This window comes from Halichoerus grypus, chromosome 9 (assembly GCF_964656455.1).
Source record: "Halichoerus grypus chromosome 9, mHalGry1.hap1.1, whole genome shotgun sequence".
NCBI classification, from domain to species: Eukaryota; Metazoa; Chordata; class Mammalia; order Carnivora; family Phocidae; genus Halichoerus; species Halichoerus grypus.
The window spans coordinates 19,129,792-19,156,647 of record NC_135720.1 but is presented as its reverse complement, the minus strand read 5'-3'; the positions used below and the strand labels follow the sequence as shown (position 1 = coordinate 19,156,647).

The 26,856-nt window shown below is 35.3% G+C and overlaps 1 protein-coding gene across 1 annotated transcript in view; it reads left to right on the top strand.

Annotated features, from left to right (window-relative positions):
* ADGB (androglobin) overlaps positions 1–26,856 on the top strand; it is a 154,135-nt gene that overhangs the window by 108,687 nt on the left and 18,592 nt on the right. The window contains exons 24-29 of the mRNA XM_078054606.1: positions 1,733–1,867; positions 2,381–2,534; positions 6,007–6,194; positions 9,836–10,020; positions 17,307–17,506; positions 19,610–19,721. Of these exons, the coding sequence (XP_077910732.1) occupies positions 1,733–1,867; positions 2,381–2,534; positions 6,007–6,194; positions 9,836–10,020; positions 17,307–17,506; positions 19,610–19,721 (974 nt within the window). The remainder of the gene's footprint in view (positions 1–1,732; positions 1,868–2,380; positions 2,535–6,006; positions 6,195–9,835; positions 10,021–17,306; positions 17,507–19,609; positions 19,722–26,856) is intronic.

The window sequence follows — 26,856 nt, the reverse complement described above, 5'->3', positions numbered from 1 at the left end:
TAATATAGGGAAATCATTTTAATATAGGGAAAACAGTATCTATCTCATAGTACTATTTTTTTGTAAGGCTGTAAAGATAAATAAAAAGAACATTTCCTGTGTTCTTAACACCAAACTACAGATTGAGTCATTACAGGGCATTAGCTATTGTAAATATTACTTTATTATTACTACTAAATGGGAAACTGAGGTCCTGGAATCCAGCCTTACATTCTCAGATCTTAAGGGGTAGAACTTTCCCAGGTGAACTTTGGGCAAGGCTCAGTTTACCGATGTAACTTTCTTTCTGTACTAGGATGCAAAATTAAAAGAAAATCTTTCAAGTCTGTCAGGAATATTTCTCTGGGTCATTCAAGATATTCCATATACATCAGGGTTTTGATGGCACTATATGCATTAGAATTTCCTGAGGCTATGAAAAAGTGTGGAATGTATGATGCGAACGATGACTGGAATACCTCTAAATCCCTGCCTTATCTTAGAATGGCAGCTGGTCCCATTGCAGTCAGTTCCCTAGGTAGCCTGTTCAGCTGCTGCACTGGCTCAGCCAACACCCACATGTGGATTCGACCAGCCCCCATGTGATTGGCAGTGGTGCTTTGCATTGACAGACCACCACATTAGAGCTTCCAGTTAGGGTGATCAGGTTATTTATCATTTGAACTGGGATACTTTTACAAAAGGGACAGAGGGAGCACTATTAATAATTATGACAGGATTATGAGTATAAACCAGGACTACCCCAGGCAAACCAGGGTATTTGGTCAATCTTTGTTCTCATAACTTACCTACAAGGCTTAAAACTCTCCCAAGTATAAATCTGTCAATTTCCTCCCATCAAAGGCCAGTGATCAAATGGAGGATGTGAATCCTAACCCCCATAACAATCTCCATGGCTTTGCTTCTTACTGACGGTACAGTCAAGCCATCTGCCTTCTGGAAGGCAAGAAAACCTCTAGATCTGTCTAGACATCTAATACAGAACCATTTTCTATTGGCCATTATGGCTTCCATCCCAGCTAAATCCATGGATGTTATACAAAAGACCCTAGATTGCTGGTGCTACTGAAGCTAGATCCAGTTCCTGGCCGTGGAAGGGAAAGAACCTAGAACATCTCTCACGTGGCTTCCACCATGTTCTGAAATAGGCCACAGCCTTCCAGGGGGCAAACATGGAGAAACCTCAACCCAGCTGCACATACCACTCTTTTATGTGCCAAAAATCACATAGAAGGAAAACTGACGTTCTCCCCTTGACCATGGCCTTAGATTTTTTTTTGGTTTAATCCCTTCGTACAAATCCATTCCTTACTTTAAACTCCATTCTAGTATCAATTCCCATGTCAGTTCCAGACCTTGAGTGGCCCCCACCCAGTTTCATTGCTACTTTGCCTGTTCCTGTTTTCCTACCGTTATAGTTTGAGCTTTGTTCCTGATTTCCCACCTACAAACTGTAATTACTTTCTTGATCATGAATTAAGTTCTCCTTTGATTAAGACCTTCAGATAACTTTAGAGACCTTTGAGAGACATCTTTCATGGTTGACCTACAATGGGCTCCCCTACCTGGGTGCCATGCACTCTGAACCCCACAGCTTTTGATCAAGGCCTCAATCCAGCCAACAGCAGACTGTGATATTTTATGTTATTTTGTCTACTTCCTTTTTTGTAAGTAAAATTTATTTTAAAAGTTGCCTTTGCCATTGGAACTTACATTATTTTTACATTTCTAGACTAATGTTTAAAAGCAAGTGCAAGTCTATTGAATCTTACCCATGCTATCAAGATGAAGAAACTAAGATTGTTTTTGCTGACTATACTGTGACTTATGCAGACCAGCCACCAAATAGTTGGTTTATAGCATTCAGGTGAGGCTATCAGAAATCGGCATATGATATCATCTTTAAATGGCATGCGATAGTCTTATGTGTAGAGCTTTATTTATGGTAGTAGTGAAAGTATGAACTTAGAGGCTGTTTTCACAACTTAGCACTTCTTCCCCATCTGCTATGCATAAATGAGATATTACAGGATTTTTATCCATGTTTCTTTAAATGAAATGTGAAGAATGTGAAGGTAATTATTAGTATTTTTAGGAGTATGATAAACATAATATAAATTGATGTGCTATCAGTATAGAAAGAAATTATTTAATTTTCAAGCAATATCGTATTAGGTAAGTCACAAATTACTTATAATATGGAATTTCTTAAAGGGCTTGTATTTACATGACAAAATGGTATATTAATAATCTAAAAAACCAGTATGTATACCTTGTAGTTATTGGAAATTTTAAACTTTTTTATTTCTTGCCTTAAACCTAATTTCAAACTTTCTTTATGCTTCATGGCAAGGGGAAGTTCATTCTTTTGTAATTACAGAGAAACATTTTTGGTTCCTCAAGATATGATTTTGGTTCCCAAAGTATATACTACACTCCCGGTCTGCATGCTCCACATTGTTAATAATGACACAATGGAACAAGTGCCAAAAGTGTTCCAAAAAGTGGTGCCTTATCTTTATACCAAGAATAAGGTAGGTGCAAAATTTATTCTCCCCATATGATAGACTGGCAGTGAGAAGGCAGTGCCTTAGTAAGATTCCAGGAGCAGGTTAGAGCAGATGTGCTTTTCAACCTACTTAACAGAGGAATGGGGTCCTGGTCGTTTTCTGTAGAAGTCCCATTTATTTGACAGCCCAAGGTATTTAATGTGAGTGCTAGAACATTCACCTCTCAGCTCTCTTTTTTCTTCTCTCTGAAGAAAATATGACAAAAGGAAAGCATTGGAAAGTCCTATAAAATCATAAAATCATATAAACCCTTAAAATGGAAATGGAGGTAAAGGGCTCATTTAGTCCTATTCTTTGGATCAAATTAGCTGGTTGTCTCAGTTTCCCACTGGGTTTTTATTCCATCCCTAAATATTTCAGAAGATTGTGATTACGTGGCCATTCATCACCCACCACCCCCAGTCTTTTCCAGGGCTACACAGATTCTTTAAAAAGCACTTGGCACATTACTCCTGCTGCACGATGGACCCTGATTTCTGATGATCCCACTCAAATCATGTTGCCTTTCTATTTGAATCTCATCTTTGTGTTTTTGGTTATTTCCTCTTAGAGGGAAGCATAACAAAAGGCAGTATACACCTACATTGTAAACTGGGAGATTTGTTTTTACTCTGACCTTTCATTCTTTACCTATATGGTTTTGAATCTTTTCATTTTTCTCTTTGAGCTATGGTTGTAGTTGACTTTCAAAGTTCATTTCAGCCCATGATTCTGTGCATTATTTTGCACACATTAAGACATACCTATCTAATGAATACTGGTTTATAGGAATGAAAGATAAATTTTTAAAAGTATTAAGTCCATAAAAAACCTAAAAGCTCTTTTGAGTTGTTTAAGAGATTTTTTTTAAATGAGATTTAAATTTTTTTTAAGGCTTGGAAGGGTTTTGGGGTGCCTGGGTGGCTCAATCAGTTAAGCCTCTGCTTTCGGCTCAGGTCACGATCCCAGGGTCGTGGGATCGAGCCCCATGGTGGGCTCCCTGTTCAGTGGGGAGCCTGCTTCTCCCTCTCCCTCCACCTGCCGCTTCCCCTGCTTGTGCACTCTCTCTATCTCTCTCTCAAATAAATAAATAAAATGTTCTAAAAAAAAAGACTTGGAAGGGTTTTAAGACTTCATTGCAACTCTTAGTAGCAATAAATAAGAGCAGTTTTAGCTTCACAGCAAAACTGAGAGGGAAGTACAGAGATTTCCCATATACACCCTGCTCCCACACGTGCACAGCCTCCCCATTATCAACAAGCCCCACCAGAGTGGCACATTTATTACATTGATCATCCTACTCTGACACGTCATAATCCCCCAAATTCCATGGTTTATATTATGGTTCACTGTTGGTGTTGTACATTGTATGGGTTTGGATGAATGTAAGATGACATGTGTCCATTATCATGGTATCATAAAGAGTGTTTTCACAGCCCTAAAAATCCTCTGTGATCCACCTATGTATTCCTCCTCCCCGACCCCTGACCTTTTTTCTGTCTCCATAGTTTTGCCTTTTCCAGAATGTGGTAAAGTTGGAATCGTATAGTGTGTAATCTTTTCAGTTTTGTTTCTTTCACTTAAAAACAGGCATTTAAGATTTTTCCATGTTTTTTATGGCTTAATAGCTCATTTCTTTTTAATAATAATATTCCACTGTCTGCTTGTTTCAAAGTTTATCTACCTATTCACCTACCAAAGGACATCTTGTTTGCTTCCAAGTTATGGCAATTATGAACAAAGCACCTACAAATGTCTGTGCGCAGGTTTTTGTGTGGACATAAGTTTTTGGCGTAAATACCAAGGAGCACTATTGTTGGAGTGTATAATAAGAATATGTGTAGTTTTGTAAGAAACTGCCAAACTGTCCTTCAAAATGTCTGTACCATTTTTCATTCCCACTAGCAATGCATGAGAGTTCCTGTTGCTCTGTATCTTCATCAGCATTTAGTATTTCCAGTGTTATGGATCTGGGCTATTCTAATAGGAGTGTAGTGGTATCTCATGGTTGTTTGAGTTTTTCTGATAATATACAATGTGGAACATCTTTTTGTATGCCTATTTGCCATCTGTATATCTTCTCTGGTGAGAAGTCTTTTAAAATTTTTTAACTAGGTTGTTTGTTTTCTTATTGTTGAGTTTTAGGGGTTTTTGCATATTTTGGATAACAGTCCTTTATTATATGTGTCTTTTGCAAATATTTAAGTATTATGTTACTGTTACTCATGAGCCTTAAAGTCATTTAGAATAGTCAGGTTCTCTCTTAAAACCCTAACACTGGTTTAGCTTTAGACTTTAACTTACCAATATCTATCCCACCATTTTATAACTTTTTTTCCCCTCTCAAACCTGTTCTCTGAGCCTAGACAAACACAAAATCAGAGTCATGTAATTTTATTTTGTTTCTTAATGCATTAGTATTACAAGCTCAAAAAATAATGAGAACAGCAATAAATCTGTGCATAATACTTTACAAATAAAAATACTTTAGCATATATGATTTATCTTCCTTTATTTCCTTGCCCCAAACATAATGTTAAAAGGTCCTTATTGGTGTTGCAATTCTCATCTTATTATGGGTATTGTAATTCTGGGTAATATTCCTAGATGTTTATTGAATTTATTCTGTCTTTTATATATAATATATAATATATATATATATATACTGTCTTATATATTTCTACTTTTTGTTTCTGGAAATCTAAACACATTAGAGAGCTTCCTTTGCATCAGAATCAACTGGAATACAAATCTATATTTTTCTTCCTTATTAGAAGTGTCTGGAATTATAAACTCAGAATTCCTTTGAACTTTTGTATCTCATTATGATATCATGCTCTTGCTTCACTGACATTTTTGCCAGATAGATATCCAATTACATAGAACCAAGCTATTACCCACTATAATATTATCCCAGGTTTCTTAGCTGCTTCTTTTCCCCAACCTAAAGAGCTCATCTCCATACTCATATCTGGGTTCCCTGGAACCAGATCTGCTGTTAACTTGATAGCTTTATCTGACAATTGTCATTCCAAGGGAACTACATTTCCATAAATGCTTCTCCTTTTCTCATCTTGTATTTAAAAACAGGGACATCAGGTAGGAAGTTATTGGGCTACTCCAGGGTGAGCTATGATAAAAATCTGCATTAGCAAGCATTAGAAGAATTGGAAGAAAACATAGCAATCATCTATCAGAGTTACGTGATTTGTGTTATAGCTTGAGAACTACACAAACAAAACTGTTAGAGTTACTCGTTTTCTCTGAAAACATGTAAGATGCACTTGATAAGAGGAATTTCAAAATGTAATGATAGTGATTTTCTTTTATCAAGAGATCTTGGGATCTTTATGTATATCAAGATAATAAAGCATTTTACTACAGTGAAGCCATATGTTGTACCTTTGAGAGACCAGTAACAGTATGCCTTACTTCTGTCTAATTCTCTTTCCTCTAGAAAGGCTACACTTTCGTGGCTGAAGCATTTACTGGTGACACATATGTATCGTCCTCACGATGGAAACTGCGCCTCATTGGTTCCTACAATCCACTCCCATGCCTATCTCGAGAGTCTCCATGCAATACCTTCACCATAAAGGAAATCAGAGATTACTACGTACCCAATGATAAGAAAATTTTATTCAGGTATAAGTATATGACAGAAGGGAAATGCCCCAAATTGGCATTTTTTGGCACCAGATGGGTGCTGACACGTTGTCCTTCAGCGACCGTGGCTACAGAGGTTGGGCCTCTAGATACGCACAGGGCTCTGGGATTGACCACAGTTAACTATTCATATATGAACATATTATTGAGGAAGTAAAGGTCACCTGTAATCAAACAACCTAGAAACAATCACTGTTAGTATCCTGTTGTATTTTCTTTTGGTGTTTTTTTTTCCTAGTCACAGCTTAACATTATTAAAATCATAATGTAATTAAAGTTTTGTAAGCTGACCTTTTTACTTAACATTATAGTGTGCACATTTCCCAGTGCCATTAAGACATTTTGTGAATTCTTTTTCATGATTACGTAGTAATCATTTGTAGGAAAATACAACAATTTACTCTGGTTATTTTTTGTTACAAATTTTCCATTTCTACTTTTTCAATAGTACTAATAGAGATGTGATAGGCATATTTATTGTAAATATTAAAGTAAATTCTTGATTATTGTTTAAAGATTTATTATTTTAAAAAGATTATATGTTTTAAAGATTCCACATGTATTGGTAAATTTGTTTCCTAAAGAAACACCTAAGTCTATTTGACAATATATGTACAAATTTATTGTATTCTGGTTAATTTTTCCCTCTAATTCTTATTTATTTGTATTTTAAAACTTTTTTTTCTTTTAAAGAACATGAAAAAATTTTTGTATTATAAAATAATCAGTAGTAAAATTAAATTACAGGACAATATATACAGTATATCCCCAGCATATGTTTTTGTTCTTATATTTGTTTACGTATTTTATATGTAGGTAAAAGTTTAGAGAAAATACTGAAAGAAATCATGAACTGGGGGTAATAGCAGGGGCAGAAAATTCTCTTTTTAATCTGTCTGCTTCTTGTCATGTATCTGCACATTGGCAATTAGAAAGAAAGCCAGGGAAAAAAGGAAAGAAGTAGGAGGGAAACATACCAGCAATTAAAAATAACAATTGTGATCAGATATTTTAACTACTCTGATAGGAGGCCACTATATCACACTGCAGGACCACTACTAGACCAACGAGTGATATTTAACCCAATATCTAAATTAGTCCGAGAAGCTGGTCCTAAAGCTGTCAAACTTAGTGGGGGGCAAGGTGAGGAGGGAACTGCTTCATGAGCAAATGTGAAAGTTCAGAAATTAAGGAGTGTATGACCTTTTCAGGGAACTGAAGACATTTGCTTGCAAAGTGGGGCTCTAGGGGGCTATGGCAAGGGTAAGGCCAGAGAAGGGCCTCATAAGGAAAGAGATTTAGACTTTATCTGAGAGGCAAAACATGCTTTGAGGAGTTTTAAGAGAAATGGCCACAATAGACTTGTGTTAAGACATTATGCCTGCAAAGCATGAGTTGAAAAAAAAATTTTTAAATATAATTTCTAAGAGCAGAAATGTTGTTAGAACCATATTATTGTGAAATTATATATAATCATAAAAGGAACGGAATATGGAAGAAAAAACAATTTCAAAAGACTGCAGTGTGTTGAATGAAGGACAGCGTAACTGGAGACAGGGGAACGAGATAGGAAGAAGCTTTGAAATAACCCGGGTGTATGCTGATGGCAACTGGAGCCGGTCAGTGGATTCGTTCGCTAGCAGCGCCATAACAAAATCCCACAAACTGGCAAAGTAGGTGGCTTCAACAACCGAAATCGATTGTCTCACAGTCTCATGGTTTTGGATGCCAGAAGACCAAAATCAAAGTGTCAGCAGGGATGGTGCCTACTGAGGGCTGTGAGGGACAAGCTATTCCATGCTTTCTCCTAGCCTCTGGGGGTTTCTGATAATCCTTGGTGTTCTTTGCCTTATAGACTTATCACCATGATCTTTGTATTCATCTTCACTTGGCATTCGCCCTGTGTCTCTCTGTTTCCAAATTTCCTGTCTCATAAGGATATCTATCAGTTATATTGGGTTAGGGCCCACCCTAATGACCTCATGTGAACTTGATTCCCTCAGAAAGACCCTGTCTCCGAAAAAGGTGGTATTGGGAGGTACTGCGGATACTCCAGGTACTGGACTCCAACATAGTTTTATGGGGGGGGTACAACTGAACCCATACTAGGCAGTGACAGTGGATCTAGAGAGAAGAGAAAGGGTTTTAAGACACTGAGGAAGTCAAATTGACAGTCCTGGTTGGTTGGGACTCCTGGGGACTGACTTGGGATCAGGGGACAGTAAGTGTCCTTTATTTAGATAGTGATTACAGGGAGAAAACCCCATTTGCAGGTTGGGCAATAGGAAGACAATTGGTTCAGTTTTAGATGTTAATTATGGGTAGGTCAGTGAAACATCCAAGTGATATTGCATAAGGAGTTGGGCTGGAGACACAAATCTGGGAACTATTATTCTGTTTCTGCCCATGGAAATGCCCAGGAAAGTTTGTACCATGACAGTCGGACCTAGGACAGAATATTAAGATTCTCTGACACTTATAGGAATGTCAATGGGAGAGAAGTCTAAAAAAAAACAGCACCAAATTAGGAGGTACAAAAGTTGTTACACTTGTAGGAGAAGAGTTTTTGAAGAAGAAGAAAATGAGGCTTGACTCAACCTTGTCAAATTCTCCTGAGAAGTCAAGAAAGATGAGAACTGAAATTTCTATAGGGCGGTGACAAGCTGCTGGAAACTTGCAAGAGCAAGGTTAGCACTTTGATTGGGGGCCGAGTAGAGTGCTGTGAGCCAATAGGAAGAGATGGGGTTGTGGACAGTGGCAATCAACAACTCTCCTTTGATGCCAAGCTGGGGAGGAGTGAAAAAATCAGCAGAGGCTGGACCTCAAGGTTGGTTGAAGGGTTTCTTTTGTTTGTGTTTTTGGTTTATTCTGCTTTGATTTTTTGTTAAAAGATGGGTGAGACCTATAGGTGTACAAAAACCAATGACAAGGAGGAATAAAGAAGGGGAGATTTAAGATTCAGGAGAAAGACGATATTCAGAAAAGCAAATTTCTAGAGAAACTGAAGATTTATAAGGTCCTGAGCATTTGTGAGGATTTACCTAAATTAAGAAAAAGAACCCCAACAAAATAAAAAAAACAAAATAAAACAAAACCTCTTTGGTTGCATCAAAGGAGGGGTTGGAATGGTGTTATACTGTACATTTTGTCTTTTTGTAAACGATTTCCAACTTGTATGGTGAAAGTTGAGAGAACAGGTGGTGGGTACAAATTTTGATTTCTCTGCATTTTTATGAATCAAAGAAAATATGGTAAACAGTGAAGATTTGAAGTCTGCTGCCAGTTGTCCAACTGTGGGGGAGGGTATAATGGGAAGGTTTGGTGTGTCCATAGTTTGCAGATCTATCATGTTTTATAAGCCTTTATCATATCTAAACAAAAGTTACATTTCCTGCTTGGGATCTGATGATAATAAATGTCCTATGCCTGTTTCATTTTACCACAGCATATAGAGATCTTTTGTCAAAGTCTATAATTGCAATAATGTTTCCAGGATTTGGGTCAATTTTACACAATGGATTTACTTTTAGATTATCCTATCAGCAAATTATACAGTTTCCTTTACTGACTTGAGGGAAAGATCAATAAACCGCTTATAATTTGTATGTTTCTCTTTATAGGTATTCCATTAAAGTTGCTTTACTGCATCCTGTTACTGTACAGGTACGCACGTCCAAACCAGATGCACTCATCAAGCTACAGATCTTAGAAAATGAAGAAATTATTGTCAGTTCCACTGGGAAAGGGCAAGCTATAATCCCAGCAATTAACTTCTTGGGGAGTGAAAAAGTTGTGAGCTCCCAGTGTGAGTATGCCTTTTGCCCTTTTAAATGTGTTATTTAGATCCATAAATAGGTATTTATGTTTAAGTAACTGATTTTAAAATATTTTATTTAAGGTAAAATAGCAAATAAGCATTTACATCTGTAAAACGATATTTTTTTTTTTTAAAGATTTTATTTATTTATTTGAGACAGAATGAGAGAGAGAGAGCACATGAGAGGGGGGAGGGTCAGAGGGAGAAGCAGGCTCCCTGCTGAGCAGGGAGCCCGATGTGGGACTCGATCCAGGGACTCCAGGATCATGACCTGAGCCGAAGGCAGTCGCTTAACCAACTGAGCCACCCAGGCACCCTGTAAAACGATATTATTAAAAATATTTTTAAAAACTTGCATTTGTGTGTCAGATTAGTCTCTGAAGATCAACAGATTGTTATAATTCTACTTTAAGGACTTTCTTATTACATGAGCCTTTTTAGAATTCTGAATAAGAAATAACATTTTTTATTATTTTGAAAGAATTTTTCACTGTTCTTTTATCCCTAATTCGTTATTTTTAGAAAATATTCTATTAAAATGAACAGAAACTTTGAAGTCATTACTTTCAATGTAATAGTCACAAGAACTATTAATTAATAAAATAAAATTGTTTCTGAAATAATGGAAAACAGAGATACTGAGATACATATTCAGTTATTTTAGTAACAATTCTGATCATAAAAATAATGCATTGCCCAATGTAGAAAATTTTGAAACAGAAAATTATAAACAAGAGAACAGGAAATCCCTTGTGCTTTTCCTGAATTCTGCCATTATGTTTTTTTAAATAATTGATTATATCTTTTTTTAAAGATTTATTTATTTATCTGGGGAGCCTGGGTGGCTCAGTAAGTTGGGCGTCTGCCTTAGGCTCAGATCATGACCCCAGGGTCCTGGGATCGGGCCCCAAGTTGGGTTCCTTGCTCAGCGGTGGGCCTGCTTCTTCCCCTCCCTCTGCCCCTCCCCACTGCTCATACTTGTAGGAGCTTTCTCTCTGCCCCCTTGCACTCTCAAATAAGTAAATAAAATCTTCAAATGAGTAGAGTCAGACACTGTTTATAGTTTGTCACATAGGTTATCATTAACATTTAAATAATTTTATGAGTTACTTATGGCAAAGAAAGGGACAGAAATGGAGTAGAAGGGTAATTGGAACAGAATTCAGAAATTAATCCAAAATTACAGACATTATCCAAGATTGTTCTGCTTTTACAAGATATTTCTAATTTTCACATTTGTATTCCTAGATGACCTTCAGTACAATTTTTTCGAATTCCCTTCAAACCATGTAAAAATCTATCATTTTCCTTCTGACTGCCTTGACTATGTAGATTAATTAATTTAAGGAGAACTGACACCTTTATAATATTGAATTCATATGCATGTAAAGGCTATTTCTTTCCATTTATTCATGACTTTTTTTATGTTTCACAGAATAGATTTTGTAAGTTTCTCCATAGATACTGGGAGCTGTTACTGTGAGTTAGATTATTTCTTGATTTAGATTTCAAACAGGATATTATTTTTAAAGAAATGCTATTAATTTGTATTTATGAATTATGTAAGCAGACATTGGAATTCCTTTTTCTTTCTCAGCATTTTTCAGCTGCTTTTCTTGGAAACATATTCACTTATGAATTCTTTACAACCTTTTCTGGAGTACCCCCACCAAAAGTACATGCAAAAAAATATATGTGTGTGTGTGTATGTGCACATAATATTTGTAGGAGAATAGGACATGGCAGACTATGATATTTATTCTGTAAGCAAACATTCTATTGTATGAAAGAAGAAATAAACTCCATTGCAAAGATGTAGAAGACTCTGAAGTGACCCAGTAACAAAATCTTAAATACAGGCCTCTTCGGGTTTTGTTTTCTCTCATGGGAATTTGAAAGAATGTCAATATATTTCATATAATTTTTAAGAATAAAATCTTGTAAGTACCAGTATACCAGTGCTTATATCAGGGCTAATATCAAATTTGGAATTTTCCACAGATTTTACAATCTAAGAAATTGGGTCTTTGAGGAAGTACTACAGACTAGGGATAGTAAAATATTTTATTTCATATGGCTGTATAAGGCTCAATTTTGTTGATGATATACTATAATTAATGTAGTCAGTCTCCTAGTGATCGTGATTTGTGATAACTTTAATCTTATATTTACACAAAGAATGCTGAGGTTATTTTTTTTTAACCCATGTATATAATTTTATGAACTTGTATATGCATATATATTGGATAAATGCTTAGATGTAGAACTCTGGGGTCAAGGGAACCTACAGTTTAATTTTTGTATATATTGTCAAATTGTCCTCCATGGAGTTTGTGTAAACTTACCTTATTTTATCCTTTATTCTAAGTTATCATATACTTGATTTTTGTCAATGTGACTGCTAAAAATATTAATTTATATTACACTTAGAGTTAGTGAAGTTCAAGCATGTGTGATTTTATATATCTTATTTATCTTCCTTTTATATTTTCTTCTTTGTAAATTTTTCTGTGTCATATGCCTATTTTTCTATTGGAACTAGCTGGGTTTTTTTTTTTTTTCTGAGTGATTTGTAGATTCTCATATATGAAGGAAAATTTTCTCCTTTTTCATATGTGGTTGAATGATGGTTTGAATGAATGACTTAATATCTGAAGGAAGTAATGAAAGAATTACTTCACAAGGGTAGAGACTTTGTGTCATTCATTCTTAACTGTTAATCAAAGTATAATTTATGTAGAGCAAAAGACACAAACCTAATCTGATGAATTTGGTAAGGGCATATGCTAGTGTGACCCACACCTCTAAGAAGATATAGACATTTCTATTACCCACAAAGATCTCTCAAGGCCATTTCTATTCAGTTCCCCCCTCCCCAAAGAGGCAACCACTGTTCAGATTTTCAACACAGTAGACTAATTTTACCTGTTCTAGAACTTCATGAAACCATACAAATACTCTTTTGGCATTGGTATCTTCAGCTTAGGATAATGTTTTTAAGGTACATTCCTGTTGTTGCTACTGCATTTCTTTTTTTTTTTTTTAAGATTTTATTTATTTATTTGACAGAGAGAGACACAGCGAGAGAGGGAACACAAGCAATGACTGAGCCACCCAGGCGCCCCTGCATTTCTTTTTATATTGTGGAGTATTATCCCATTGTATGGATACACTACACTTTATTTATTTATTCTCTTTTGAACATATGCGTTTATTCCAGTTTTAGGATATGATAACTAAAGCTGCTAGAGACATACATGTATAAGTTTTTTTTTAAACAATATTTTCATTTTTCTTGAATCAATATTCAGGAGTTGAATTAATGTGCCATGGCTTGACATATGTATATTTTATCTTTTTTAACCTGGCAAAAAAAATTTATCAAAAAGATTGTATCATTTACACTCCCATCAGCAAAGTATATGAGTTCCGGTCTCTCCATATTTTTGCCAACATTTATTGCCAGTGTTTTTTATTTTAGTCATTCTGGTGGGTATGTAGTGCTATTTTTTTGTGGTTTAAATTTGCTAATGATGTTGAGCTTATCGGCCATATGTATAACTCATTGAATGAAGTATCTATTCATACATTATGGCCATATTTTTAATGGGTTGTCTTTTTTTATATATACTGGAAACACATCTTCATCAAATATTTGCTTTGCAAATATGATCTCTTGTCTTTTCACTTCCTTAGCAATAAATTTTTTAAAAAGATTTTATTTATTTATTTGAGATAGAGTGAATGCAAGCGAGAGAGAGAAAGAGATTGAGAGCACGAGTGGGGGCAGGGGCAAAGGGAGAGGGAGAAGCAGGCTCCCCACTGAGCGGGGAGCCTCATGAGGGGCTCAATCCCAGGACTCTAGGATCATGACTTGAGCCGAAGGCAGACGCTTAACCGACTGAGCTACCTGGCGCCCCAGCAATAACTTTTTAAGAGCTTTTAATTTTGATGAAGTCAGTCATCATTTAGAAAAAATTACTAGTGCTATTTGTGTATTATCTAAGAAATCTTTCCTTAATCCAAGGTCATGGATATTACATGTCATATTTTATCCTATACATTTAATAATCTTAGCATCTATGTTTAGTTTTATAACCCATCTCGAATGTTTGTATATAATGTAAGGTAGAGGATCAAGGTTCTCGTTCTTTTTTTTGATGTTTTAACAGTTTATTTTGAAGGTCATTTTAAAAACAAAGTTAAAGACAATCTGAGAAAAAATTGCACAGAATATACTCATTAAATAAGTATGGTGATTAAATCAAAATAAGGGATATATGTTTTCTTCTGCAATTCTGGAAATAAGTTCTGTTGTCCTGAAGGTTCTTATACTTCCAAAAAGGGGGAAAAATCATGGCAATTAAAGCTGCCTCTTAATTATGTAAATCTACAGTAGAAACCAAATTTTTCTGTTCCTCCCAATAAGTCAGTTTCGATCTTCAAACTGTGCCTTGTTTTTAAGGTTCTGGTTCTTTTTATTCCCATAGGGCCATCCAGTTGTTCTGACACTTTATGTTGGAAAGCCATTATTTTGCACATTGAATTCCCTTGACACTTTTGTAAAAAAATCAGTTGACTTTGTGTGCATGGGTCTATTTTGGAGCTCTATTTTGATCAATTGATATTCAATCAGCCAATAGTCACTCTTAGTCCAACACCACCTTTCCTTGAAAATTGTAGCTTTAGATTTTGATTGGGATTGTATTGAACCTGGGGAGAATGGCATCTTAACAAACTGAGTTTGCTGGTTGCATGAACACAGTATATCTCTCAACCTATTTTAGTGTTTAATTTCTCTCAACAGTGTTCTATACTTTCAATGTATTGACTTTACACATCCTTTCTTAAGTTCATACCTAAATGTTTTGTTTTATTAGTAGTGCCACGTAGGACTAAGAAGGCATGTACTTTAGATCCCCTGATATCTGTGTTAATTTTCTAGGGCTGCTGTAACAAATTACCCCAAAGTGGGTGGCTTAAACCAACAAAAATTCATTCTCTTATGGTTCTGGAAGTCAGAGGCCCAAAATTAAGGTGTTGTCAAGGCCACACTCCCATCAAAGTTTCTACAAGAGAATCCTCCTTTACCTCTTCCAGTTTTTGATGGCTCTTGGCATTTCTTGGCTTGTGACGGCACAATTTTGGCAATCTCTGCCTCTGTCTTCACATAGCCTTCTTTTTTCTGTGTGGCTCTGTGTCATCCCCTTTTCATTCTCTTTTAAGGACACCCATCATTAGATTTAGGGCCCACGCTAATCCAGGTTGATCTCACCTGGGGACCTTTACCTTAATCACAGCTGCAAATACCCTTCTGTCGAATAAGGTCACATTCTGGATAGACCTACCTCTTTGGGTGGATCACTATTCCACCCATTACAATATAATACCAGGGGCAGTTAGCCTCTATTCTTTTGTTTTCACTCTGTGCTTCTATTTAGATCATTTTGATTGCTTATCTTCAAGTTTACTAATCTTTTCTTCTGATTTGAATATGTGCTTTTAAAGTCCATCCAGGAATGGGGCACCTGGGTCACTCAGTCAGTTAAGCATCTGCCTTCGGCTAAGGTCATGATGCCAGGACCCTGGGATCGAGCCCCACATCTGGCTCCCTGTTCAGCAGAGAGCCTGCTTCTCCCTTTCCTTCTGATGCTCCCCCTGCTTGTGCTCTTGTGCTTTCTTTGTCAAATAAATAAATAAAATCTTTAAAAAAAAATAAAGTCCATTCAGGAATGTGTCATTCCAGATATAGTCCAACCTTGAATTTCATTTTGATTCTCTGTTCCATTTTTCTGTTGATATTCACCATTTATTCTTTCATTATGTTGATCTTTTCTCTTAAATCCTTAAACACATTTCTAATAGCTATTGTAAAGTTTTTGTTTGGTAAAGTTTTTTTTTTTTTTTTATTGCTAACTTTAACATCTGTGTCAGCTATGCCATTATTTCTATTGACTTTTTTCTCAAATGATGTTCATATTTTTTGCTTCTTCACATATCAGAATGATTGTGTGCTACATACAGTACATGCTACATTGCTAAGAGTCAAGCTTATGCTCTCTTCATTGAAAGAGTTTTGAATTTTGTTCTAGTAAGCAGTTTATTGACAGCTTAGTTTAATCCTCTCAAGACTTGGTTCTAAGCTTTCTTAAATTGGGTCTAGAGCTTCCATTACTCTAGGCTTAGCATTGTACTACTCTTAAAGAATAGCCTTTCTTGAGTCTCAACTGATGCCCTGTGTGTTCATTAAATTTCCATACTTCGGCGGAACTTCAATGTCTTTCAACACTGTACAAACTTCAGAATCTCCATTAAGCTCACAATCTCCCGGGAGTTGTCTGCCAGGCACCATTAGATGTTTGTACAAATAAAGTTTAGAATTCAATTAAAGACCCAAGTGGACCACTATACATATTTCTGGGCTCAGTACTTGCCCCGGCACGCTGCCTCACAAATTTTAGTTGTCTCAGGAACCTCAAACTACAGTCTTGCTACCTGAACCTGACAACACTGTTGTTCACTGTTTGGACTCTCCTTCCCTGTGTCACAATCGAGATGGTGCTCACAGGCAGAAATCTGCGGAAGTGGACAGATCTTCTTGTATGTTTCCTTTCTTTCAAGAATTACAGCCCTGGGCTGTGCATTGTTTAATGCCTGAAAGCAGTGGCTTCATACATTTTATCTAATTTTATTTTTTTTTCATGGCTTTGAGTAAATCCAATGCCATTATTTTTTCATGGCTAGAACTGGAATTTCTCTGTGTCATTCACTTATGTTCTCTCAATATATGTTTGATCAATTAATAACATTGGGCACATTTCTATTTTTATCCCTCCAAATGGTCGTTTTATTATCTTTTAATTACAGAAGAATGAATAGAGAAGTTAAAAATAAAATGAAAGTCTTACATAAATGTAATAACATACACACAATAGTGTATAAACCCTGAAGAAGTCACAGTATATGATATTAGTTTAGTGTCATTCAAGTGACACAAAATGAATGAAAAATTGTTGAATTGTACATTCTTTTAGCAATCAGTGGTTTCTCAGAATATGCATTGCTCTATGCAAGTCACAGGCTATTATATAAGTTTCTTTAAGACCAGAATATCTCCCAGAAGCTAGTGATATTGCTTTTTATCTCATTAAAACAAAACAAACTGACCTGTTCCTTTGAGTGTCTTATAAACGGATATACCTAAAGAACACAGTCCATCATAACTATGCATTTCACACAGTTTAACGTAAGTGTAATAAATTTCTCCTTTTCAGCTAGCAAACAAATTCTTTCAATGCATGCTTCATCCAAGAAAGAGCAAGAATTGTACATCAAGAAGAAATCTGCGCAGGGAAGTCAGAAATCCTATAAGGGTAGACCTGCAAGTGCAATCGTAGACACTGGGCAGCCCATTATGGAGGAGGAAACTGCCAGTATGCCCACCATAGAAGAAAATGCTAGCACTCCACAGCAGGTACATTTATGTTTAAGAGAATCCTTCAATGAATGGTATTACTCCTAAAAATCTAACAAAAATAACGATGATTCTTTTCCTAAGCATTGACATGCTATATGATACTTTCTGTCTGCAATGCCACCAGTGTATAACAGGATCAAGGGATTGAGCGTTATTTAATAGTTCTCTGTGCCAAGATGTTAAAATATATGGCAAGTTTAATGTGTATACTAACCCTATAATGTAGATGTAAATATCTTATGTTACATGAGTTACGAGGCTCTATAACTATGAAAAAGGTCACATATTAACGAAAACTAATTTATACATACCTTAAGTTAAATATATATATGTATATGTAAAATAAGGGACAATTCATGTCATTTCAGAAAAAAAACATGATGTATTCATCAGAAACAAAACAAACAAATAAATAAAAAGAAATAAAAATAAAAGACCAGAAATAAATCCTAAATGACTAATGACAATAAGCACAAATGAATTATTAATCAATTAAAAGAATAAAAAACTAAAGTTAGATTAAAAAGTAAGATTCAAGTATAAGTAACCTGAAAGTGACACCTTTAAACAAAATGGCACCAAAAGTTTAAAGTTGGACTGAGAACTGTGAGAAATGTCTCCGTGCATAGAATTCATGAAGGATATTGTGTAAAAATAAAAGGAAGAATATAACAAGTAAATATGACCATAACCTAACTGTCCAGACTCAATGAATAAAAAGCAAAAGTTGTTTAGAACTACAGAGAAAAATAAAGTTAGTTAATAGTTGAACACTTTAATGCACAATGCTCAGAAATCAATAGATCAAGCTGAAAAAACGCATATTACTAGGATTTGAAAAATTTAAATGTAAGCTTAATTTTTTAGATATTTATATAGAACACTTTACCTAATATGTTGAGAATATACTTTTTCATAGCACACATGCAAAGCCTCAATAAAAACCAAACTATATTTTATAGATGTTATCTGAACATAATGTAATTATATAGAAATTAGTAAATAACAGCCTAAAATCCCATAAATGTGGAAGCAAAAGAAAATATGCCAAATAGTTCTTTAGTTACAAAGAACATAAAAAAAAAAGAAATCATGAATACAAAGAATTCGGTAACAACTAAAAAATACAAATCAAAATTTGTAACCACATCTAAAGTAGCATTCAGTGGAATGTTGACTTTCAAATTATTTCATCAGGAAGTATGAGTGATTAAAAACAAATGAGCAAAGCTATTGAAACAAAATGTTAGAAAAAGAGCAAAATAATAACTCAAAGAAAAAAGAAGAAAAAGTTTTAATAAAAGTAAAGGTAGCAATTAATAAAACGGGGAACAAAATTTAGCAAGGTTCATGAACCCTAAACTTTTTTACGATCAATACGTGGGCATGCTTCTTGTAAGACCAGCTAAGAAAGAAAAAAAAAAAAGAAAATGTAAATAAATCAAATACAGAACAACAACAACAACAAAACAGGGTGGAGGTATAAATGCAAGCAACAGGTTTTTTTAAAAAAAAAATTAAACTATTAAACACAACTCTATGCTAATGAATTTAAGACTTAAGGGAAAGAAGACATAACAAATGCCTGGGGTGGGAGAGGACTGACAAAGCTGCTTCAATAGAAGATAGGAAATATGAAATAATAATAATAATAATAAAGAATAATAACACTTAAATGGTAATCAAAATTTTACCTTTCCAAAAGTCATAGGCTCAGCTGACTTCACAGAATAACTCTAACAGACCTTCAAGGGATAAGTTGTTCTAGAAATCAGAAAGACAACACAAACTTCCCAATCCTTTTTAATGTAATCCTGATCCCAAAACTGATGAGTAACAAAAATAAAATTAATAAGTTTCATTTTTAAACACGGATGCAAAAATTAATAAACAATAGACTATCTAATTGCAGGTGTTGGTGGGGATGTGAAGATAAATTTTATAGACTGTGATATTACAACATTTTGGAGAACATCTGATAGTACTTGACCAAATTATGATTGTGTGATACAGAAAATTATGCATTTATTACGTGCTTATTGGGCAAATACTACATTTATTCTTATTGTCGGTGATTAAACCCTGCATTTTATTTCACAGGTCAACAAGTATATTATACAGTGTTTGGTATTGTATAACAGTTGGCCTCTCACTGAAAGTCAGCAGACATTTGTTCAAGCACTAAAAGAATTGGAGAAAAATGATAGTAAAGGTATGTCCTCCTAAATGTTAGTCATACACCTTATATTTTATATAAATATTTAATAGCAAATTAATCATGTCAGTATTAAAACATTATTGCTTACAATTTGCATTTCATATCCAGTGTCATTTTCTGTTTTGTTAATTGATTATGTTTCAGAATCTTTACTTGCTTGGTTTGTAAGAACCAAAAATATATGATTGTTTAGGCCTAGTTTAAACATGTTTTGTCTGGTAAGTAAAAATTACTTGATGATTATCTAAGAAGTGTGCAGAAAACTTTTCTGTTATAAAATTATATTTGTCTAAGTTGTTGAAATAGTATAACCCTGAAGGTTAGTTCTTAAAATATTTAAGAGAAGGAGAATCTCCAAGTGAAAGAGGCTTCAGGTTTATTTTTTCAAATATAAGCTACTCTCAAAATTCCTGAGCAGGGAGTTTGATGCATTAGAAAAAATATTCGCAAAGTGGACCCATGCAGCTCAAACCCATATTGTTTGGGTCGCCTGGGTGGCTCAGTTGGTTAAGGGTCTGCCTTCCGTTCAGGTCATCCGGCTCCTTGCTCAGCGGGGAGCCTGCTTCTCCCTCCGCTTGTGCTCCCCCTGCTTGTGTGCACGCTCTCTCTTTCCCTGACAAATAAATAAATAAAATCTAAAAAAACCCCAAACAAACAAACCCATATTGTTCAAGGGTCAACAGTATTTCCTACAAGAACACAATACCATTAAGGGCAGGGAGTTCCATGAATTCTTGCCTGTTCAATCTTGCATTATCCCTAGTGCAGATGATGCACACAGTAATCATTCCATGATATTTATCAAATAAGTGAAAGAAAGGAGACATCTAAGCTACTCTTATTATTATTATTGCCCTTATTCACTAATTGTCAAAAACCCTGATCACGCATTTTCTTGTTTATACTAACTGCATGAACCTGTTCATTTAAAGGCTTGATGGAGGTTTGTTCATCACCAAAGTTAAGAGAAAGCTATTATTATTGAACTAAACCTTTGTAAGAAGGGACAGATTCTGGGGCGGGACATAAAATCCAAAGAAAAATTATAAAACTGATGACACCGAGAGTCCCCATTTCCTTTCCAGTGTATTGTGTGAGTCCATAGAACACGCGCTCTATGGGAATCTTGAACTTGTCTGCTTCCCCACAGCCCCTCTCGTGCTGGGAAAGGGACTCTGCCTCAGCCTCATCATTGCATCTCTAGAACCAGATAGAAGCTGTTCATAAATGTTTATTGAACAAATGCATGAGCATGCTATGCCAGGAACAGCAGGAGTGTTTAAGTTCTAATGGCATCCTGGCCTGGGGTCTTGAAAAGATTCTGGGGTGTTTTGGGGTCGCAAGAAAGTGTTGTGATCTTTTATCATATGATATGAAAAAATGGCATATGGAAGCTGAAAACCCCTTTAAATTAGTCATTATCTCCACTTTCTCTATAGTCCAAACCAAATCTCATAGTTTATACTGTGCTAAAAAAAAATCTAGATATTTTTCTGGTATAAATCAGTGGAAATCTGCTTGAAATAATGGATGGTGCAAATTACCGGGTGATTTTGTGTCCCCCTCCTGCAAAGTAGAGAGTATGTGCTTAATATGAATTGGATTAAATATTTTATGCTAAAGATCTATGTGCAAATAAAATATGCATAATTATAAAAATAAATCAAAATAATAGAGAAGCGGCACTGTTTTGTGTGGACACATGTGTATGATGTATGCTCAACGAAGATATTATTTCTTTTTCAAGGAAAATGTATAGTACTACTAGATTTTACAATACTGTTCTGGGTATCAGGGGTTTTAATAGATCAGAGAGTGAGAATCAGATCCTAGGGTTTTTGTTTTGTTTTGTTTGGTTTTTGCCTGTGTAGTTCTTTCATGAGTTGTCTGTAGCTCTTTATACTTCTGATTTCTATATTAGAATATTCTGTTATGCCTGTCTCGAAAAGCTCAAAATAGTGATGCTATTGTTGTTTATAGCAACGATCAGTGTAAACTCAGATCCATATGACAGGGAATAAATAATCCCAGTTTAAATCATGAAAAGGAAACAACAGAAACAATCTTTCTAAATTCAGGTGGGGATTTTGTTCATGGGGGAACACCTGTTTCTGAATAATGTTCCAGCAAGATAGAAGAAGGCACGCTGATAAAGGAGATATTTGTGAAAACATTTAAGCTGTTCCGGAAACGTAGCACCACATTGAACAATGCTGTTAGAATAGTGAATGAGGTGCTTTTTTTCCAACTCTCTGAGGTGAACTTCTAAAGTCTAAAAAGGTGCAAAATACCTTCAAATACCCTCAAGTCTAGTCAAATGCAGGTTTTTAAAATTTCTGTGTGTATTTTCTTCAATAATTAGAAATTTGTTCTCAGTATACGTAAGTTGTGTGAATTATGTAAACTTACATAAACTGGGGATAGTGACACTTTGAAGTGGAGACGAGCTGGTGGGGGGTGGTGGGTTTTGAATAGTTTGTATGATAAAGTCCTGAAGAATACCAAGCAGGGGAAGTGAACCGTTGCTTTGGAAGTGAAAGTGGCAAGAAGATTGTGTCTCAGAAGATACGCAGGAGCCTGTTTTAGACACACCTGACCTGCAGGGCCACCCACCAGGTGTAAGGTGTGGCTGGAGAGACTCTAGTTCCTGTCAGAGGAATGTGCGGAACAGAGTGACCAGGAAAGCCCTATGCGCATGTCTCACTATTCAAGGCCATTCTGCTTCTCGACCTAGGTCGGGAATGGTGGGGAAGAAAGATTCTGAAATGCCTTCTTGTGCTTAGCTCACAGAAATTCTTTATTGTTATTTTTTATTAAGTTCAATTAGCCAACATATAGTGCATCATTAGTTTTTGATGTAGTGTTCAATGATTCATTAGTTGCGTATAACACCCAGTGCTCATCACATCACGTGCCCTCCTTAATTGTTAATATGAGCACTTCATCTACTGTCAGACGTCCGTGACCCTAGATTGCCAGTACTCTTCAAAAATACATGAGTGGGTCAGAGAGCAAAAGGGGTACACACAGAAAAAAAATGAAGAGTATGTATCAATACGTTGAAGCGGTTATGTCTCGTTTATATTTTTTAGTATCTAAAGCCAAAATTTAATTTAAAATTAAAAATGTGTAATTCAGAAGTTTTAAATGAGCACTTACTATTTTAGTCAAAACAAAACAAAACAAACTGAAAAGAATGTAATTGTATTTTGTAAGCAAAAAGAAAACACTGGAGAGATCTAGAAGTTTGGTTATTATGATTCTGATTTTTTTTTTTTTAGTGCCATTATGGGCCTCTTATTGTACTGTGTACTTTTCATATATTATCCTCAATTCTCATGAAAAAATCTGAGAGGTAGTTATTACCATCCTGATTTTACACATGAGAAAAATGAAGCTTAGATGCTGTAAATAATTTGCCTACATTTACACAGCTGGAAGAAGCAGGGTAAAGATTTTCATCTACGTCTGACTAATTTCAAAGCCCAGAACCTTTCCACTGTACCATTTTGTCCTGTAGGGACTTTCTAACTAGTAGCATTGACATAGTACTAATGGTCATAGTGTTTGCAGTTGCTGACATTTATGGTGGAGGCTTTGTGAAGGCTTTATGTATCTTGACCCAAGGAATCGTCACAATAAACCTATGAGGTGGATGCTGTAACTATTAGCATTTTACGTATGAGAACACGGAGGCACACACTGTTTAAGGAACTTGTCCATGGTCACACAGCTAGTTATTGGCACAGCTAGGATTTTGAGTGGGAGTTAATTATCCAGTAAGGGTTTTTGGATGGAAATAATAATAATATATGGCAGTACCAATTTCAGATATTTATTGTGTCCTCAATAAATGTCTTTATTTAGGGAACTGTCTATATTTCCTTACTGAACATACAAGTTTGCATAAAGGGTCTTAGCATGTTTTTTCTGAAGATCTTTTAAGTTTCTCAACTTTAACACAGATGGAGTTCCAGCAAACAAACCAATATGACAAACTATCATATTTAATATATTAATGGATAAATGTTAAAATTCCAGAGGAAACTAAAAAATTAGTATCTGAAATAAACACAGTAGTAGAATTCATGAAATAGTATAATGTGAAGTATAGAGTTGGGTAATGGTACAAAATTAATAGTATAAGTTTTTTTTTAAGTTAACATTTATTAAGCTTATGGTGGTGATCATTTTGCAATATGTACAAATATTGAATTATTAAGTTGTCTACTTGAAACTAATGCAGTGCTTTATGTCAATAAAAAAATAAAAAGAAAAAAAGGAGAAGAAAAGGAAGTTACTATTAAGTGGAGAAATATAGCATAGCAACTAAAATGCCTTAGGCTGGGGCACCTGGGTGGCTCAGTTGGTTAAGCGACTGCCTTCGGCTCAGGTCATGATCCTGGAGTCCCGGGATCGAGTCCCGCATCGGGCTCCCTGCTCGGCAGGGAGTCTGCTTCTCCCTCTGACCCTCCCCCCTCTCATGTGCTCTTTCTCATTCTCTCTCTCTCAAATAAATAAATAAATAAAATCTTTAAAAAAAAATAAAATAAAATAAAATGCCTTAGGCTATCTGAAACTGGGTTATTTATCACCTGAGAAATTAGAATAGTAACTCCTATCTTTCAAGGTTGTTGTGAAGCTTCAAGATAATGTATGTAAAGTTCCTAGAACCTAGGAGTCCTCACAAAAATGGTATTCTCATTATTATGTACCCAACTGGAAAAGAAGTCTCTCAGAATAATTGCATCTTCTTTTTTTTGACATCACATTTGACAATTTTAGGTGTGAATGAGCAGCTACTAAAATTAAATTACATGTTACATTGTATCATACATTTGCTGCTGAAAGCAGCCAGGAAATAAATTCAGAATTGAATTGTATTTAAAACGAACTAGGAAATTTTTTTCTATTTGAAAGCGTATGTTGGCGAGTCTTATGAAAGTTAAGCAGCTTTTTAATTCAGAATAATCAGTATCATGTTTATAAATGTGGACTTTTAGGCAGCCAGTTTGTTTACATGAAAACATATCGATATGTCAACGTATACGTGTCAATTATATTTACAACTCAAGACCTACAAACTTCAATTTAAAGCGTATGGTGTATTTTACCTTATTTTTTTAAAGATTTTTTTATTTATTAAAGAGAGAGAGAACAAGCGAGAGAGCACAAGCTGGGGGGTTGGGGGGGTGGAGAGGCAGAGGGAGAAGCAGGCTTCCCACTGAGCAGGGAGCCCGATGCGGGGCTGGATCCCAGGACTCTGGGATCATGACTTGAGCTGAAGGCAGCTGCTTAACTGACTGAGCCACCCAGGCGCCCCAGGTATGACGTATTTTAGAAAAATTGTTACTAATATCTTCAAAAATTTTTTTAAATATTATTTGTTTATTTGGGAGAGGGAGAGTGTGAAAGAGAGAGAGCACAAGCCGGCGGGCAGCGGGGAGGCAGAGGGCTCAATCCCAGGACCCTGGGATCATGACCCAAGCCAAAGGCAGATGCTTAACTGACTGAGATACCCAGGTGCACCCTAATGTCTTCAGTTATTAACTTAGCTTATTTTTTCAATTATAAATACTTTAGATCAAGAAGAAATTAATCAAGTGGTTTTTTCATTAGTATATTGGTATCCTAATTTAAAATTTTATGTATGTCCTGAATTCAATAGAAATATCACCACATTTACTCATTTAAATTCAACTTTTAATTTCTATGAGAAATAAAATATATAATTGTTTTCTAAAACTTCACATCTTTATAACCCATGATAAAAAGTAAGGTCTGAAATATCACTATGTTCAACTCAGAATATTTCGGTTATAAATTTTTAGGAATCTTGTCCACTAGTTAACATGAGACAACAGTGCCACCTTTAGTATATTTTAACACCTAAGTTTTAGTAAAAATTCCTTGCTGAGACAGGTGACTTTTTCTTAAGGAAATAGAAATTGGAGGATCTAGAGCAGGTAACACTTCGTGATATCATCTACTTTCATATATAATTACTTGTGTTGTTATTTTAACCTCTTTTTGCCAGTATGTTACATTTTTACGTTACTGGCCTGCACCTTTCAGGTTCTAGTCTATTTGCAAAGACACATATGAACTTTGTTTATCATTCTCAGAAGTCTTTGTTTTCAAGTCCCACCCAATTTTATTTATTTATTTGTAAAGATTTTATTTTATTTTATTTTGACAGAGAGAGAAACAGCGAGAGAGGTTAACACAAGCAGGGGGAGTGGGAGAGAGAGAAGCAGGCTCTCCGCGGAGGAGGGAGCCCGATGTGGGGCTCGATCCCAGGACCCTGGGATCATGACCTGAGCTGAAGGCAGACACTTAATGACTGAACCACCCAGGCGCCCAAGTCCCACCCGATTTTATTAGCAGGACTATACCACTATTTTCTTAACTCTAATTAATAATATATTGTTCTTTCTTAGGCACAATGTATGCATGGTGTTTTCAATTCAAGGTCTTTGAAGAAACCAAACATGATGAGATTATCTATCTATCTATCATCTATCTATCATCTATCATCTAAAGATTTTCCTGTTTACATTTACCAAGTACAATCACACTTGGTAAATGTGTACCTTATCCTGAGCAAGTATTCTAGTTTAGAAATTATGTTAATGTTCAAATCCCAGCCAGTTTCTAGTTCCTGGATACATAAATCTAAACCCTGAATTTTAATCATAAAAAATACGTTTCTGTAATTTTTATGTCTTATTATCCACTGAAGATTTCTGTCTACTGTACTCTGCATAAATATAAGGTAATGTAAGACTAAAGTCATAATGCTAAAGGTCTTTTCAAGTTCATTTCATCAACAGATACTGCCTGAGGATTTCTTCTCTGCAAGGGCTATATTAATTTATTTCAGTGGTCATTTACTCTAGAATTCTTCTAATTACATGAATATACAATGTGAGGTCATGTTTTTCACAGGTTCTGAATTAGTAGGATTTTATTCTTACACCTTATTGATATATATGCTCTCAACTCATACAGTTTCCTTATAAAGTTTTACAATCTGATCATGAATACACACTATGAGTTCGGAATTATACTAGGTGAAATTAGGGATCAAAATGAGGTATATAATGATGTTCTGGCCTTTAGAGAACTT